The sequence below is a fragment of the Heloderma suspectum genome, chromosome 14 (genome assembly GCF_057233095.1).
Source record: "Heloderma suspectum isolate Gila_16-S chromosome 14, 16-S_ref, whole genome shotgun sequence".
In the NCBI taxonomy this organism is placed as follows: Eukaryota; Metazoa; Chordata; class Lepidosauria; order Squamata; family Helodermatidae; genus Heloderma; species Heloderma suspectum.
In genome coordinates, this window is record NC_139471.1 from 7,530,476 (window position 1) to 7,547,903 (window position 17,428).

General features: G+C 47.0%; 2 protein-coding genes across 4 annotated transcripts in view; one reads left to right on the forward strand and one right to left on the reverse strand.

Annotated features, from left to right (window-relative positions):
* GSN (gelsolin) overlaps positions 1-5,173 on the forward strand; it is a 65,969-nt gene extending 60,796 nt beyond the window's left edge. For all 3 annotated transcript variants that reach the window (XM_084820878.1, XM_084820880.1, XM_084820879.1), the window contains exons 14-17: positions 1,009-1,133; positions 1,463-1,540; positions 2,971-3,031; positions 4,754-5,173. In XM_084820878.1, the coding sequence (XP_084677004.1) occupies positions 1,009-1,133; positions 1,463-1,540; positions 2,971-3,031; positions 4,754-4,923 (434 nt within the window). In that variant the 3' untranslated portion in view covers positions 4,924-5,173. The remainder of the gene's footprint in view (positions 1-1,008; positions 1,134-1,462; positions 1,541-2,970; positions 3,032-4,753) is intronic.
* A 4,156-nt stretch (positions 5,174-9,329) lies between these two features.
* The window catches only part of LOC146335652 (stomatin-like), a 31,209-nt gene continuing 23,110 nt past the window's right edge, over positions 9,330-17,428 (reverse strand). The window contains exons 5-7 of the mRNA XM_084820882.1: positions 13,547-13,750; positions 11,445-11,525; positions 9,330-9,695 (exon numbers count right to left, since the gene is read on the reverse strand). Coding sequence (XP_084677008.1) covers positions 9,534-9,695; positions 11,445-11,525; positions 13,547-13,750 — 447 coding nt within the window. The 3' untranslated portion in view covers positions 9,330-9,533. The remainder of the gene's footprint in view (positions 9,696-11,444; positions 11,526-13,546; positions 13,751-17,428) is intronic.

Below are 17,428 nucleotides of genomic sequence, written 5' to 3' on the forward strand. Positions count from 1 at the left end.
GGCATTTATGTACATGGTGCTTTCCTAAGAATGAGAGGACAGAACAGGATGGCCGTGTGTCCTGCTTTACAGAGGGCAGTCCTCTGTTTGAAGGGCTGCCCAGTCCAAGTCCAGTTTAAAGATAAAGAACCCTAAAACGGGAGAGCAACCGGGGCCTTGGAGTTGCCCATCTACTGTTAGCACCTGAACAGCACGCTGGGCAGCGAGCACACGGGTCACCTAGTCACCGTCTTCCCCACCAGGGTGAGATGTATAGTACTTCTATTTAAATTATAGCAATTATTTCTAAATTCGCATCTATACATATCAATTAGCACATGCAAATTGTATGCAAATATTTTTCCTTGGTTTTGGTGATGCACAAGTGCAAAACAGAAACAGCTGCACCAATTTAATTCCCGTCGCGTTTCAACACTTGGTCTTTATCAAGGGAAAAACTCTTGGAGATTCTTTTGGAGGATTCCCTCTCCCTTGCTTCTTCCAAAGAAGACTTTGGAAGAAGCAAGGGAGAGGGAATCCTCCAAAAGAATCTGAGTCTTCTTAGGAAGAAGCAAGGGGGAGGGAAGATTTCCAAAGTCTTCTTTGGAAGAAGCAAGGGAGAGGGAATCCTCCAAAAGAATCTGAGTCTTCTTAGGAAGAAGCACGGGAGTGGGTATCCTCCAAAAGAATCTCCAAGAGTGTTTCCCTTGATAAAAAACAAGTGTCAAAATGCATTGGGAATTAAACTGGCGCAGCTGTTTCTTTCTTGACTTTGGTTTCCAGCCTTACAGCTGTTTTTTTCTGGTCCCTGTTGGCACTGTTGATGCACAAGTGCCCACCCTAGGACACAGGAGGACTTGCGTATAATTAAACCTGCACAGGATTGTGTTGTTGGCCTCCAATCTCAGGTCTGCCACGTTGTCCAATGGACACCGCGCTGTCTCTCAAAGCTGGGGGAGCCACGCCCTTTCCGGCAATGGGGCGATGGTGTCTGTAAAGCCGCGTGTGAGGATTCCATTTGTTTTGCAGACGGTTTCTGGGAAGCTCTCGGTGGGAGAGCTGCATATCGTACTTCCCCACGGCTGAAGGACAAGAAGATGGATGCTCACCCCCCTCGGCTCTTTGCCTGCTCTAACAAGAGCGGACGCTTCACCGTGAGTATCGTGGGAGTCGAAGGCCTTGTCCGTTAACTTGGAGACCCAGACGGAATCCTTCCACACACACATACTGCTGAATGCAATAATTCTGGAATGGCTAGAAATTAAAATTACAAGAAGGCTTTAGAGGATACAGGCAACAGGTAGCGGCTGGGACTGGGCCATGGGTTGCCAAGCCCCATGTCCCTGAGGTGTGCTTTAAAGGTCTTGAGGCTCATGCATACCTGGGCGATACAGGTGTGTGCCTGGGAAAGGTCCAAACATGTGAATCCGTTGTAGTTTTGCTTAGGATCTTTGTGACCTTTAGCGTTAAATGTTCTGTTTAGATTGAAGAAGTGCCCGGAGAGCTGACCCAAGATGACTTGGCCATGGATGATGTGATGCTCTTGGACACCTGGGACCAGGTATGTCTCTCCTCATGGCTGACCAGGTCTTTTCATGCTCCATGTCAAAGAGACCCAGAATTCTACAACAAAAGAAATTCAGAAGTGCCCTGTTCTAGCTCAGTGGTGCAGATCATTGAATCCATGACTCATGTTCCATAAATGCACTAGATTTGCTCGCCTTCCTTATGGACACACAATCCATTTATCTACTTGTTTACGTAGAACTTTTCTGTCCTCCTGTTCAGTTCCATGAAATGTCAAGGCAGTTCTCAACCCAACTGTAAGTGAATAAATATTAAAACAATAATTTAAAATGCAAAACCAGCAAACCAGTCAAACAGCAAATCCGTTGCAAATAAGATTCCGCCCACTATTTTAATATTTACAGATTTTTTTTTAAAAAAAAATAATTTTATTATATATATATCTTTCAAACTTTGTCTGAGTGTCTAACATCAGCAACAACTAAAAGGCTTCCTGACACACACACACACACACACACACACACACACCAAATTAGGTTTCTGAAAAAGAACATGGAGGGCGGGGTACCGATCACAGATTCCTCTGAAATTCTGTTTCCAACTTTCTGAGCCTTTCTGAACTATTTTGCACCTGGCTCCAGAGTTCGTAGACCTCTAGGTTCTAGTCAAAAGTGAAGTAGATTTCACAAGCCTGAAATCTGTCTGCTTCTGATCTACCAAAGTTCTGTTTGTTTGTTTCTTGTTTGTTTCATTTACATTCCTCCTTTACCCTAATTTGCTCAAGACAACATACATTCTCCCTCCTGACCTCATTTTATTCTTACAACAACCCTGCAAGGTAGGTTAGGCTGTGTGTATGTGACTGGCTCAAAGTCACGCAGAGAGCTTCATGGGATCTGAACCTGCGTCTCCTCAGTCCTAATTCAAGTCTCTACTTTTTTGTAAATCACCTTGGTTGGCCTCAGAAAGGCAGTACTGAAATACAATAAATTAATAAAATTAAAACCCAGCCTTCCCTGACCTAGCACCTTCCACCTATCTTGGACCACAGCTCCCATCTTTCCAGTGGTCATGCTGGATTGGAATGATGGGAACTAATACAGCACACCTGGAGGGTGCCAGATTCAGGGAGATTCTGCTCTAACCTCTACACCGCACTGTCCCTTCTTACTGACTTTGGCTCTGGTCTAAGGGCTCTGGCAGAGGTCTGTCCCCAACCTGCCAGCTGAGCTCCTTTTCACTGGAGATGCCTGTAACAGTCTGCATGGCAAAGCATGCATTTTACCCCCGAGCTCTCCGAGGACCCAAGAAAGGTGTGCATGAAGCTGTCTTGTCCCTGCCCCCCTCCCAAGGTAGGATAAGTTTGAAAGATGATTAGATAACACTGTAGTTCTAGAAGTGGTCATATAGGCTATAACAAAAGGAAATTCATGTGTTTCATGAAAGTTTTTTCTTTTTTAACAGGTCTTTGTCTGGGTTGGAAAAGATGCTCAAGAAGAGGAGAAGACAGAAGCTCAGACATCAGGTGGGTTGGCCACACACATCTCTCACTGCCCTCTCTTAGGGCAGGCTGAGGGGACAGCTGGTGGGTTCCTGCAGGTTTGTCCACCGCCAAAGGCCCTGCAAGCCTTTTGAAAAAACAACCATGCACACACCCCAAGGCCACAATCCAACAGAGTTTAGCACACTTAGGGTACAATCCTATGCATGTTTAGACAGAAGAAAGTCCTACAACTCTCAGCATTCCCCTGGTGGCTGGCTGGGGAATGCTAGGAGGTGTAGGACTTTCTTCTGTCTAAACATGCATAGGATTGCACCCTGAGGCTGCAGTCTTACCCACTTACCTGGGAGGAAGCTCCATTGAACTCAGTGGGTTCACTTCTGAGTAAACACACATAGGATTGCACTGCACAGACCATGGATTACAGTTGGCTTCAGCATACGTAACTCTCTTGCATTTTGGGTCAATGACTTAAACCGTTCTGAAAATATGGGGACCGTCTACTAATAGGTTGCATGTAGACCTGCGCACCTCGAGCAGCGAGCCCCTCTGTGGAACTGCACTTCTTGGCCAGATGTACAAAACCTACCAAACTGAACTGATCTCAGGAGCCAGCTGTTCTTCCTGTTCCCAATCCCAGCAGAAGCTGGCTGTGTAAATTGCTGGTGGGCTGGGCCTTGCAACAGCCACTCCCCCCACCCCCTGCCACCCAGAGCGGTGTTTTAAATTTAAGAAAGAAAGGGGGGGAAACAGATTGGCTTGAGAGAAAAGAAAGGGGTCAGTGGAGAAACATACCAGGTGCTTGAAAAATGTGGATTAAAAAGAAAAAAAACCCTGCAAATGTTGCATAAACCATGGTGGAGGAGAGGCAAAAATCAGCATTAAATTTCAGGCCAAGCTATGTGTGTTACTAGAGGAGGAAAAGAGTTTTATTTATTCTGTCCCACAACAACCCTGTGAGGTAGGTTAGGCTGAGAGACCGTGACTGGCCCACAATCACCCAGTGAACTTTATGGCAATGTGAGCATTTGAACCCAAATCTCCCCAGTCTGGGTTCAACACTCTACTCCAGGGGTAGGCAACCTGGTGCCTTCCAGATGTTTTGAACTACAAAACTCACATAATTCCTGACCACTGGCCAGCTTGGCTAGGGCTGATGAGAGCTGACATCCAAAACATCTGGAGGGCAGCAGGTTGTCTGCCCCTGCTCTACCCATGATACCAACCTTCCCCAACCTGGTGTCCTTCAGATGGTTTGGACTACAGCTCCCATCAGCACCAGGCAAGATGGCCAGTGGTCAGGAATTATGGGAGCTGTAGTTCCAAACATCCGGAAGGCACCAGACTAGGGCAGGCTGCACTACCCCATACCACACTGGCTCCTGTACGAGGTACAAGAAAAGCAAACAGGTACATACATGCACCTGTTTGCTTTTCCTTAATCTCGTGGAACTTTCTCCTGCTTGTTTTTCTTCCTGTACGAGGTACGCCTGCACCCGAAGAGACTTTCTTTTAACAATCTTAGCAGTGCGTTTTTTGAGTGCTTGGTGGTGCATCAAATCCAAAGCACACGACAACAGTAAGATTGGCCCTGGCCACGTTCCATCCAGGATGACTCTTATTTTATTTATTTATACCACGCCAAGCTATGAGAAATGATACTAGATGGAGCTTGCAAAGAGAGCTCCCTAGGAGTAGGCAGACGCAATAAGCTTATGCCTCAGTTTCCTGCTTGTGTCTTCACAGCAAGGAGATACATCGAGACCGACCCTGCCAGCCGTGACAGGAGAATTCCCATCACGCTCATCAGGCAAGGGTTTGAGCCTCCCACCTTCACCGGCTGGTTCCTGGGCTGGGAAGATGATTACTGGAATGTTGATCCTTTGGAAAGGGCCATGGCAGAGCTGGCTGCATAAAGAAGGGAGACGCCTTTTCTTTTTTGGTCCTTTTTAGAAGTCTGGTGCATTCACAGGCTCCAGAGAGCTACTTCCTTCTTTTTCTACTAGGCACACAGAAGCGCGACCTTTGTATCGCTCATTTTTAACTTTTTAAAAGTAAACAGGCGAAGTAGCTGTGCAATAGTTGAGATCGGCCCGTGAACTGTATCGGCTTTGCTGCTGCTTTGAAAACGGCCTCTAATAAAGCTTACACGGAACTTGTACAGGTTTGTTTGCTTTGGGTAGGGTTTATTGAGGAGTGACGGGGCTGAAGTCTTAAAGCTGGCCCAAGAGTTTGCCGCGAGACGCTCCTTTGCCCATTGTTTTGCCAATAGGCAGTGGTTCTTTTTGGATATTCAGGGGCAATGAACACACCCATGGGTGCATGGAAGAATAAAATGGGCTAAACGAGTGAGAAAAAGCAAGACAATACATTCAAAGCATAAAGCATATGTTCCTGCAGTCACCAAACTCCGTACTTCTATCAAAATCAGCAGATCAGATCAGAGTAGTGATGAACAGTGCTGTTGGCCTGGCCCATAACACCAGTCTCGGCCTGTGGTGAGGTTCTGAATTGGGAGGGTCGCAGGGAATCGTATACTATCTCCTTGATCCTTCCCATTCTGGAGATGGCCCCATGACTTCGTAGATTCATGGAAAACCACCCGCCTCGACAATTCTCAGGCAGCCACCCAGCCCAACACAGATAGCTCCCATCTCCAATCTCAGTTGGCCTTGATATCTTGCTAAAGTCTGTATCTACCAGCTCGAGCACAGCATCAACAGCCTTAACAGGGAACTAGCCTAGTGACCCCCAGCCCATCAGCTCAACAAACAGGCACAACAGCACTCTAGACATGGGCAGGGGAACTGGTGCATTGCTAACTCCTCGAAGTGCAATGGTCTTCTGCGTTTCCACTACAGAAATGTATTGCTATAGTAGCGTTAGAACTGCCATGAATGGCTGGTAGGTCCCAAGTTGTATGGGCCAGAGCTACTGTATAGCCGAGGAGGCTCCACACACTTTCCCTGGCCCACCTCCTTTTCCCCCAATCGCTGACCATGAGCATCTCTACACCAGCCTAAAACCCTGGATTTAAAATGAAGCTTTCTGCTTCCATTCTAAATGCAGGATCACAACAACTCCTGGTTGCACGCGCTTCCTTTTCCCTCTCCCATTTCCCCCTCCTTCTCCCCCATATCTGAGTCTTCTATATCCTTCACTAATCTCGCTCCTTTTCTTGCCGCTTTTCCTCTTTTCGTGGAGGGAACTCAAGCGGAACACAATGGGGTAATTTGATGGCTCATTATCTGCGATCTATTTAAAAACGGAACAAAAGGCATTTAGTGCAGGACACACCCCGGAGGTTCACGGAGTCATCTAAAGAGCCCGCAAACTTCTGAGAGACAGTTATCTCAATAGCAGGATAAAAGCTCTGTGTGAAGAAGCCCCATGTCATGGTTTCCCAGTTTTTGTGCTGTTTTCTCCCCCATTCTAAAAAGTTGAAATGCCTCTCCTTAAGTTTAGTTACTGGCAGTAAGTGGTTTTAGCTAAAATATGCTGGTATGGGCGGGGGGGGCTGGTGGTGCCCTTTTTGCCTTTGGCCCTGCCCACTATTGGAATGCCCCCCCCAAGCTTCTCTGAAATGGAATTTGACCCTTGGGCTGAAAGGTTCAAGCACCCCTGTGTAGTCCAGAGATGTAGAAAGACTAGTGCGATCAACAACCCAAGCATCTGGTCAAAACTAAAAGCCGCCACTGGCCACAATTCTCCTAGAATCAAAGTTGGAAGTGACCTCAAAGGTCATCTAGTGCAACCCCCTGCCAGTGCAGGAAATCCATTGCTGTGGCACCTCTCTGCTGAAAAAGCTCCAACAAAGAGTCCACCAACTTCCAAGGCAGTCTGGTCCCAGCATGACCAGTGGCCAGGGACAATGGAGATGTCATCCCAAACAGCCAGAGGGCACAAGATTGAAGAAAGCTGGTATAAGGTAATGTGTATTAGGTTTCAGTGAGGGCAAGGAGCTTGGAGGGCCCAGGAAGGAAAGCAATTGATATCTGGATGAAGGAGCAGCAATTCCAGAGCCAACAGGAGAAGAGAAGTGCAGGAGGAGAGGGGGAGAGACAATGACATTTTATGGGGGGGCATATTGTTTCAAACAGGTGGTTCAGGCAGTATCGAGAGTTCCAGCATTCGGGGGCACGTGGAAGCTGTTGAGGCACCTCAGGAAATTGACGTTCTCCCCGTCGGAAGGGCCAAAGGTGTCCCACCAAGCAGGCTTCTTCTACCTGGGCACACATGAGCTCTTGACAGGTCCGTGGTAGTTGCTGGAGTTGGTCATAGCACGCAAGCTCTTATTGTGCAGCTGGACAGGGATGTTTATCAACTGATGCAGCTGATCTCCAAAGAGAACATCTTTAAATCCTTCCCCCAAATTCTCCAGGCCACATTTAGGCTGCCACCCTCCAACACGTGACGGTGCCTGCAGCCCAGTTTGACACAGATGTGCTGAGCGCAGCACACCTTTCCGAGTCTTCACACGGCACTGCAATCCACACAGGAAGAAGAAACTTTACATCCCAGGTGGGCAACTTGGGGCCCTCCAAATGTTTTGGCCTATTCACTTCCATCAGCCAGCATAGCCTAGAGTAAGCAATGATGGGAGTTGTCAGCCAAAACATCTGGAGGGCCACAAATTGGCTTTATATGAAATTTTATTTATTTATTTATTTATTTCATTTCTATACCGCCCAATAGCCGAAGCTCTCTGGGTTCCTCTACAAATTTGCCCATAAGGCCCTCGCCCCTGACTTAAGTAACACCAGGGGAAAGCAGAACAAAGAACTTAAAACACAACAGTTGATTGCTCTGGGGCAGTGACAGGCAACCGCTGGCCTCTAGGCAGGATGTGGCCCACCAAGCCTTTGAATCTGGCCACCACCTCTCCTCTGCCTGCCCTGCCAACTCCTCCTTGGCCTACGTCTTCTGTGGTCGGCCTCCGAGCTTTGACATGTGCCTGCCCGCCCATCTCTCTCATTCCTGTTTTCCTCAGCAAAGGCGAGGAGGAGAGAAAGATTTAAGCTGGATCAGCTGTGCTGGTAGAGCTGGGCTTCCCTGCTCCCTCCTTTCCACAGCAGCCCTTCCAGCCCCCTGAAAATGCTACACAGAGCCAAGAAGCTCTGCTGAATGGAGTGAGCTGTGGTGTGTGTGTGTGTGAGGGGGGAGAGGAATCCCCCAAAATCAGGCAGAGGGACCTTCCGCAAGCAAAGCCCTTCCTCCAACAGAAGGAAGGCCCTAGATCCAGCCCCTAGAGTGTATGGCAACCTTCTCCAACCTAGCACTCTCCAGATGTTTTGGACTACAACTCCCATTGGCTCCAGCCAGCATGGTCAATAGTCAAAGATGGGAGTGTAGTCCAAAATATCTGGAGGCCACCAGGTTGGGGAAGGCTGGTCTAGGCTGGTCTAGGGACTATAACATTATCTTGGATCTGCAGCTGAGGCTCATACAACAACAGATTCTCTTGCTGGCATACTGGACCCTGGAGAGATTTTGCAGCTTGTGATAACAATTGCTGGAGTTGCAGGGCTCAGAGATAACATCTCACATCTCCTCTGGGACTGCTCAACTGGTCCCCCATTCTGGAAGGAAATTATATAGGGCTTCTTCACAAGGAGCTTTTATTCTGCTATTGAGACTGCTCACTCATGGAAGTTTGTGGGTCCTTTTCCTGATGACATCAACCTCTAGGGCGCATCCAGAGGTATTTCCTGGTTATTCCGTGTTAAAAAAAAATCCGGAAAAAATGAGGTATCCAAAAAACTCGGTTATGCTATTAAAACAGCCACTAGATGGTGCTGTTTCACTGACTTCTATGCAGCCTCAAAAATGAAAAGCTTCCCCTCTCAGAAATTACTTGGTCGCTGTCTGGGAGCCCGCTGTAGACGCGGAAAGGCTACAGAACTGGAGGGCTCCGGATGTTTTCTTTAATGAAAAGGCAGCCATAGCTAGAATTAATCTTGGAGACATCCTGTTCTATACAAAGTATACAAGCTTGCTTAGGCTTCATTCCAGTGGGGGACTAGAACAGGAAGCGAGAGCATTGGGCATGGTTTCAGTGTGCCACACTCATGACCAAATGCTCAAAATGGCAGAAGTCCACATATACCAAGCACTAGGTCAGTGGGTAAGAGACCCACTGGGTCACTAGGCAGGCTGTAGAGCAGGAATTCAGTATGCATGGCTCACAGTATGTGTAACCCCCTACACACACACACACACACACACACACTCACGTTTCTAACATTTTTTTATCCAAGTACCTACATTTGGGGAGGGCAGATGGGAGTGGGAAAATGACTGAGAATGCATTCCCCAAGATTTTCTCAGCGTTTAAATTTTATTTGTGTTTTTGCTGGGAGGGGGACGAAAGAACATCATGTCAAACTCTGTTTCAGAAATGGCTACATAAATAAACCATAACTTCAGTATCCAACATTGCGTTATGCTTTTAAGTACTCCAATTTTCTGGGAAAAGGTGCCTCCTCCCTCAGTTAGTGCTTCGTTCCCACGATGCCTTGCAGCATATCTACGGGTAGGTAAAGACGATGGTGGAGCTCTGATGGCCCGTGCTGGTGGTCTCTGTCTTTTGCAAGCAGCGAAACTGGAGGGACATGGGGGACTCGGTGATGACGATAGAGGCTTCTTTCACGATCTTGGGGGGAGTCTTTCCAGTCTCCGCTGCAATGAGCTGGAAGGGAGGAAATTGCAGGTCCAGAAAGGCATTTGAGTACATCTGAAACTGCCCAATTCTGATGCACCAAAAATCAGACTCTGTATCATTATTGACTACTCTGGTTCCCCAAAGTTTCAGAGCAAAGCTACACATGACACAGCAACCAGCATCTCCCCAATGACTGTTTAATTTCCTAAAAGAAGCCGCATGGGGTGGGGGATTTGATTCAGAGCCATGGTGCTGGGCAAGAGGGGAGGGTTTTTCCATTGCGTTAATTGCCTGGTGCAATTAACTCCCAAAGCTGTACCAGAATTCTTGATCATTGGCCATGCAGCCTTGGGCTAATGGGAGTTGAAATTCAGAACATCTGGAAGCCACCAAGTTGGGGAACACTGAGGCATGGGTTTGTGAATTGGAATCAAATTGGTTCTTTGTCTCTTCCGGGCCTTCAATATATCACATAGGACTAACCTAAGTTTTGCCTGCAAGAGGGCAAGTAAAATGCAGGGTTATCATCAAGTTAAAAAACAATGTCAATTGCAATAAACTTCACATTTTCCAGTGAATGATGACATTCCACGAAGTGTGATATTAGCGGAGCCTCAAGTGTTTCAGATAAAACTGTGCATTCAGATTTGACTCAGAACAATTTTGGAAGGACTTAAGAGGAGTTTCATTGGATGCTTGGTGGGCCCGGGTTTGGAAAACTGCCTTAACAGAAAAGCTAACAAATAAGTTACAAAAGGAAGTAGGAAGATACATATTAAATTGATACCAATCCACAGTAAATATATGTGGACAATACTCAACTTCATGACACTCTGCCTGTAGCATATCGGCCCCTCTGGTTTATCTGAACAATGTATTCTATATTTTTCTGCCTTAACCTATTATAATTTTTGATATGGACTATCGCATGTAAGGGGGTGGGGGTGGGGACAAACAAATAAACAAGAACAGTTTTAGACCCTCTATCACAACTGGGCATTTTAAACGTAGGAAATGTGTTTGCTGTTTGCTGACTGAGGTCTTTACAACTAAAACAGTTTATCAGTCCTAAAGATGGAAAGGTCTTTTCACTGAGAGACTTCACTACTTGCCAGTCTAATAACACTGTGTGAAGGTTTGAGGCCTACAGAGGTGAGGAAAAGAAAAAGGTCAGGCCTAGAGGCCTGGAGTTTTTTGTTGGGAGGGGGTAACCTTGAGAGGAGTAGTTTCATTTCCCCGGTTAAGTTTCAGTTCTTCAGGTTTCAAACAGTACTTTCAGTTTTGAGGGAGGAAAGTACATAAAAAGAAAGTCGGAACGTTCAGAGCAGTAGGGAGAGTCAAAAAGACCAGAGCCTGAAGAGGGAGCAAGAAGAAGCAGCCTGGAGAAGTCTAAGGTAAAGGAGCTTGCGTTTTGTAACTTTTATTTTCTCTTAAGGCCTTTTGCATCACTCAGCTCTATTGTGTAAATACCTTCGTTGTGATTTGCTTGCTTTAATTTACCAAGAAACTGTTGTGGTTAAACCCTGTGTCCCGAGTGTCAATCACCCCACGTCTACAGCCTAAACCTGTAGAAGGGGAAGTTTAAAAGTAGGAAAGTGGGACTCTTAAGGAGGCAAGAGATCCTTAAGGAGTTGCTCAGAAGGTCCAGGTCATAAAGAGAACCCTGACACACTGTCTATACAATTTTGTGCCCCTGTCCTTTAATATATGTTGGACAGACAAGAAGAACTCTACAATTACGGATCAGAGATACCAAATATATTCGACATCTCCTACCTTTACTGTTGTCTTCACATCCCTGATCTCCACTTGTTCCACTGTTATTCCCCAGCTGCCTGTGGCACGGTCTAGTATGGACTGTTAAAAATGTGCAGGAATTTAGTCAATCATCAGAGATCATACTGACCGAACACAGATTACATAGGGGACTTAAGGAAAAACACAGGGGACTTAAGGAAAAAGCAAGTCTTTAAGGCTTTGTCTGCATCATATTTCACTTAATGCATGTATTATTCCTGTAATAAGGAGGAGTTAAGTGTCCTTGCATCAGGCCCCTTGTAGCAGTTCATATGCACCTGGCAACCACTGCAAAATCCTGCTCAACTGGTGCCGGCTGGTGACTCCAGTTCCTGTGGTGCAGAGATTCCATTCTGGGTCGCAGTTACAACCAACCAGAGCTGCTGTCCAAGGTGCTGAACCTATTTGGGGGGCTAAGGTTCAGCACCTTGGCTAGCACCTTTAGAGTTTTGGCTGGCGGTGACTAAAACCCAGAATGGAATTACCACCCCTCTGGAACTGGAGTCATCAGCTCAGAAAATGTTGTCTGCGCTCAACATAGGTGTGTGCATACTCTTCCTGTTCCCAGATTTCTGAGATTCCATCAGGAATCGCCAAATCCCTTTCACGACTAGGTGCTGATCAATGATCAGAATAAAAATTATCTATCTATCTTTCAAGCCTGTCCTCACAGCCTTGAGAACTAGAGACGTGCTTCCTTCTAATTAAAAAAGCCAAGATTTTGAAGATTCTGAATTCTGCACGTACTAAAGGTTCTGCATGAAGAAGAAGGTGTGATTGGTGTCAGCTGGGATCCAACCTGAGGTTTCTCTTCCCACCTGCCTGCAGGTACTAAAATAATGCTTAGAGAAGGGCTGGGCAAACTTCAGGCTTGCAGGATCTTTGATTTTTACTTAAAACCCCAAGGCACATCACCCACAGCATAGGTACAAAATAGTGGTGCAGGCAGAAGGATGTATGCTAGGAAACACAGAACAGGGTGCCTCTGAGCACATGCTCAGCCTAGAAATGTGATGAGTACCAAAACCACTCAGTCCACATGTCCTTTCACACATAAAGCCAGCGTGGTGTAGTGGCGAGAGTGCTGGACTGGGAATCGGGAGATCCGAGTTCTAGTCCCCACTCAGCCATGGAAGCTCACTGGGTGACTTTGGGCCAGTCACAGACTCTCAGCCCAACCCACCTCACAGGGTTGTTGTGAGGATAAGATGGAGAGATGTTGGATTGTGTAGGCCGCCTTGGGTTCCTTGGAGGAAAAAAAGGCAGGATATAAATGTAATAAATAAATAAATAAATAAATAAATAAATCCATCCACTCCTGGTTTTCCTCCCAAGCGTTATTTTTCAGTGACCTAATGGGGTGGGAGAGTTCTTTAGATGATTCTATTGTTAGATAACTGGGAGTCAGAACCCCTTCCTGATCTACTGCAAATCACTCAGATATCTACCCCTAGATCCTGATGGTTTTCCCATGAAATTGTATGATCTGTTGCTAAAAAAAACCCCAAAACCCAAATAGACTGCATGGTGAAATCGTGGAACACCCAACAGTCCTGAGTAAACCATTCATGCTACAGGAAGATGGCAAAGCTCCCCTGCTGGTAACCATGATTGTTTCTAATTTCTAAGCCTAAGTTATTACGTGTGAACAAGACTTCATGTTCAAGCCTTTCTTGTCCAAGTGACCACTGGGCAATCTAGAGCTGCACAGGACAAAAAAAAAATGTGCATCCAATACTATGCAGCATTCTTCATCCCTTCCCTTCATCCTTACATCCAGAGTATTATTTATTACTTCTGTTTGTTTTGTTTTTTTATGAAAGCCACATCCACAGAACAAACTTTCAATTCCACGTTCCCAGAGGTTTGATCCAGCATGGTTCTGAACACCCCAAGGAGACGCAGCTCAAATATTGCTTGGCTCGGCCTTCCCCAACTTGGCACCGTTCTAATGTGCTGGACTACAATTCACATAATCTCCAGCCCCCGGCCTAAATGACTGTAACGGCTGGGGATAATGGGAGTTGCAATCCAATGCATCTGTGGGGCACCAGGTTGGAGGAGGCTGGGCTTTGCCGTACCTGTATACTCTGTGCAATTTTTTCTCGATTAGTGATGATCTGAGAGAGGTTGTTGGTCCCCAGGACGTTCCTCAAAGTGGTCTCAGCCAGGAGCAGGGTGGCCGTGTCTGCATCAGTGACATTCGTTACAGCAAGGGTAGCATCCTGAACTCGGTAATAAATGACACCATCCACATCCACTGTCAGTGGATCTTTGGTAAGAATCTAGGGTGGGAGCAGAAGTGGGGGAAGAAAAAAGAATTCGAAACACAAGGGTGACACAAGAGAAGCAAAGTAACCCATGACTGAAAGCATGTTGCTAGCGGCAGCTGCTAAAAAAACCACATTGCTAGGAACTGATGGCGAGCCAGCAGTCCCAGTGCAGTGCCCATGAGCACCATGGTGCCCCATGGACCTCCGGTGGTGCCCATGAAGCTCTCCCCTCCCTGCCTCCTTCACAAAAAATTGTTTGAAGAAAAACCTTGGAAAATTTGAGGACAGTCTTCTTTCTCTGCCTTTCTAACCTCTAGCCTTGCTCTTTCTCTCCCATCTCCCCCTTTGCGCTGCTGTTTCCCCCGCCTCTTTGGCTTACTGTTTCCCCCTCTCCTAGCTTCTAGCCTTGCTCCTTCTCACCCTCTGCCCCACTGCCTTGCTATTAACCCCTCCCCCTCCCTCCCCCTCCCAGACTCTAGCCTTGCTCTTTCTCTCCCATCTCCCCCTTTGCGCTGCTGTTTCCCCCGCCTCTTTGGCTTACTGTTTCCCCCTCTCCTAGCTTCTAGCCTTGCTCCTTCTCACCCTCTGCCCCACTGCCTTGCTATTAACCCCTCCCCCTCCCTCCCCCTCCCAGACTCTAGCCTTGCTCTTTCTCTCCCATCTCCCTCTTTGTGTTGCTGTTTCCCCTCCCTCCCAGCCTCTAGCCTTGCTATTCCCCCTCCTCTTTAGCTTATTATTTTCCCCCTCCTAGCTTCTAGCCTTGCTCATTCTCTCCCCTCTACCCCTTTGTGTTGCTGTTCCCCCTCCCTCCCAGCCTCTAGTCTCACTATTCCCTCCACCTTGTTAGCTTGCTCTTTCTCCCCCCCTAGCTTCTAGCCTTGCTCTTTCTCTGCCCTCTACCCCATTGCTTTGCTATTTCCGCCTCCCTCCCACCCAGTTTCTAGCCTTGCTCTTCCTCTCCCCTCTCCCCATTTGCCTTGCTGTTTTCCCCTCCCTCCTAGCTTCACTATTTCTCTCCCATGCCCCTCTTTAGCTCACTTTTGACTAGCCAGGCCCCCACAGCAGCCATTATGTGACTAGCCACATCGTCCAAGAGAGCCATTTCGTGGTGGTGCCTGCAACAGTTTCTCAAATTCCTAAATGTGCCCACAGGTCCAAAAAGGCCAGGGACCCCTGGACCAAGTGATCCACTTTTAGACAATTCCTGAATAGTTTGTTTTCAAACACAAACATTATTGCTTTCTTATGCGCATTTCTTCATTCTTCTCATTGTGCCACACCTCTAGTAGCATTTGGTTTGTGCTGCTAGTGGTGCAAAGAAGATTGTTTGTTTTGCACCTGCCTAAATTACTGGAGAAGCCTGGGTTCAGCCCTGGGAATCTCATGCAATGAGGAGACTCTACATTGAATTCTATTCCAGGGCCCCGTGCTCTTTTTCCGCCTGCACACTGACCAATATGGATGCTAGCCAAAGCCCAAAGCCCACGCTTCTATTCCATCTACTTGCTGATCTCCAGCAGCCTTCATAATTCTTGAGATCAGCAGACATGAAGCCAAGGAACTTTTGTAGCACCCAAGAGACAGATCAGAATTACAGAAATTCAGGGAGGTAACACTACCTTGCATCAGCACAGGGCACACCTAACCATCATTCTGGGTCTGAATATCACACAAAGCCATCCTTTCCTGGTTTGTTTACCTGCTTGTGCAATGTGGCAGTGAACCAAGTGCGTACACCAGTCCACAGCCTGTTCACATCATGGTTTATTAAGCCAGAATATTTAGCTTAAAATGATGTGCAGGCATGACTATGGTCTTGCATTTCTGAGGAATTTCAGTCCAGCTCAAAAAAGAAAACAAGCATGCACCCATCAATACTTTTCCATTCTGCTGCCTGCTTCTCTACAAAAACTGCAAGCGCATTTCAGTCTAATTGAAAGAAAACCCAAATCGCAAGGAGGAAAGGGAAGGAGATTCGGTAACTGTCCGTCTAAAGCAGGAAATGCATTATGCCTAATGATTACTAGATGTCCGGCCAATTAATTGTGAGCCACTTCTTCAAACAATTACTGTTTACAGAAGACCATTGCAGGTGACTGGCAGCACAGCTGGAATGAAAACGAGAGACCCATCAATCCAGCCATTATTGCAAACAGGCCGTCTTGCAGCACAGATAAGATCACAAACATGCCTCCTGACGCGGGAAAGGGAATTATTTTCTTACACAATGCAAGACCAGGAATTCATGGCACCTCTTAAAGCAGGGGTGGACAACCTGAAACTCTCGGCTTAACTTCAAAAGCCCTCTGCAAGCAAGCAATTCAGACCTCTGGCAAGAGCAATCCTCTCAGCAGCCCACTGAGTAGAAAGGAAGTGGGAGAAGAAGTGGGAGAGAAAGAAACAGGGTGGGCAGAAAGGAGGAGAGAGAAAGAAACAGTGCGGGCAGAAAGGAAGAGGAGAGAGAAAGAAATGGGATGGGCAGAAAGGAGGAGGAGAGAGAAAGAAACAGGATGGGCAGAAAAGAGGAGGACAGAGAAAGAAACAGGGTGGGCAGAAAGAAGGAGGAGGGAAAGAAACGGGGCAGGCAGAAAGGAGGAGCAGAGAGAAAGAAACAGGGTGGGCAAAAAGGAGGAGAGAGAAAGAAACAGGATGAGCAGAAAAGAAGAGGAGAGAGAAAGAAATAAGATGGGCAGAAAGGAGGAGGAGAGAGAAAGAAACAGGGTGGGCAAAAAGGAGGAGGAGAAAGAAATGGGATGGGCAGAAAGGAGGAGGACAGAGAAAGAAACAGGATGGGCAGAAAAGAGGAGGACATAGAAAGAAACAGGGCGGGCAGAAAGGAGGAGGAGAGGGAAAGAAACAGGGCAGGCAGAAAGAAGAGAGAAGAGGGGGTGGCCTTGCCCACTTTTGGCTCTGGTCCTGCCCACCACCACTGGCTTCAGCCCTGCTTATCACACACATGTGGCCCCCAATAGATTACCCCAAAGGGAATGTGGCCCTCAACAGAAAAAAAGTTCCCCACCCCTGTCTTATGGGGACAGGAGCATTCTGACCTGGAGCCAGGCTTCACTAGCAAAGGCTGGGAATCACAATAAGATTGTGGTGCATGTCGTCACACCCTAGTTTTAATTCCCTGTAACAAAATTTAGGCCAGTATCCAGATGAAGGCTTACTTTGAGGGACAAGGAATCTTATTCCTAGTACTTAACATCCAAATAGAGCTCTCAAGTTCATACACATTATTTCAGTAATCCTAACAACTAGCCTGTAAGGTAGGCTGGTATTACTATCACTATCAGCAGCAGCAGCAGCAACAGCAGCAGCATCCTGCAGATGGGAGCTGAGACTGAGAGGTGACAGCCTGCCTAAGTCCTCCTAGTGACTTCTCAACAGAGGCGCAAGCTGACCCAGAAATGTCCTGATTTGTAGCTTAGAGCATTTGTACACAAGGCTTTTATTGCAGGATTGTGATTGGTCACTCATGGAAGTCTGCAGGTCCTTTACACGATGTCGTCAACCTCCAGGGCGTCTCCTACGCTTTCTGACCTTCCAGTTTTAAAAGGATCAGGGATAATGCAGTAATAAATGTCATTCCACCTTAATGGCCGTGTGAAATTGCGCAGTTCTACTATAACACAGCACCATCTAGTGGCTGTATAATGAAACATAAAGAACTTGCAGACAAAGGCAAAA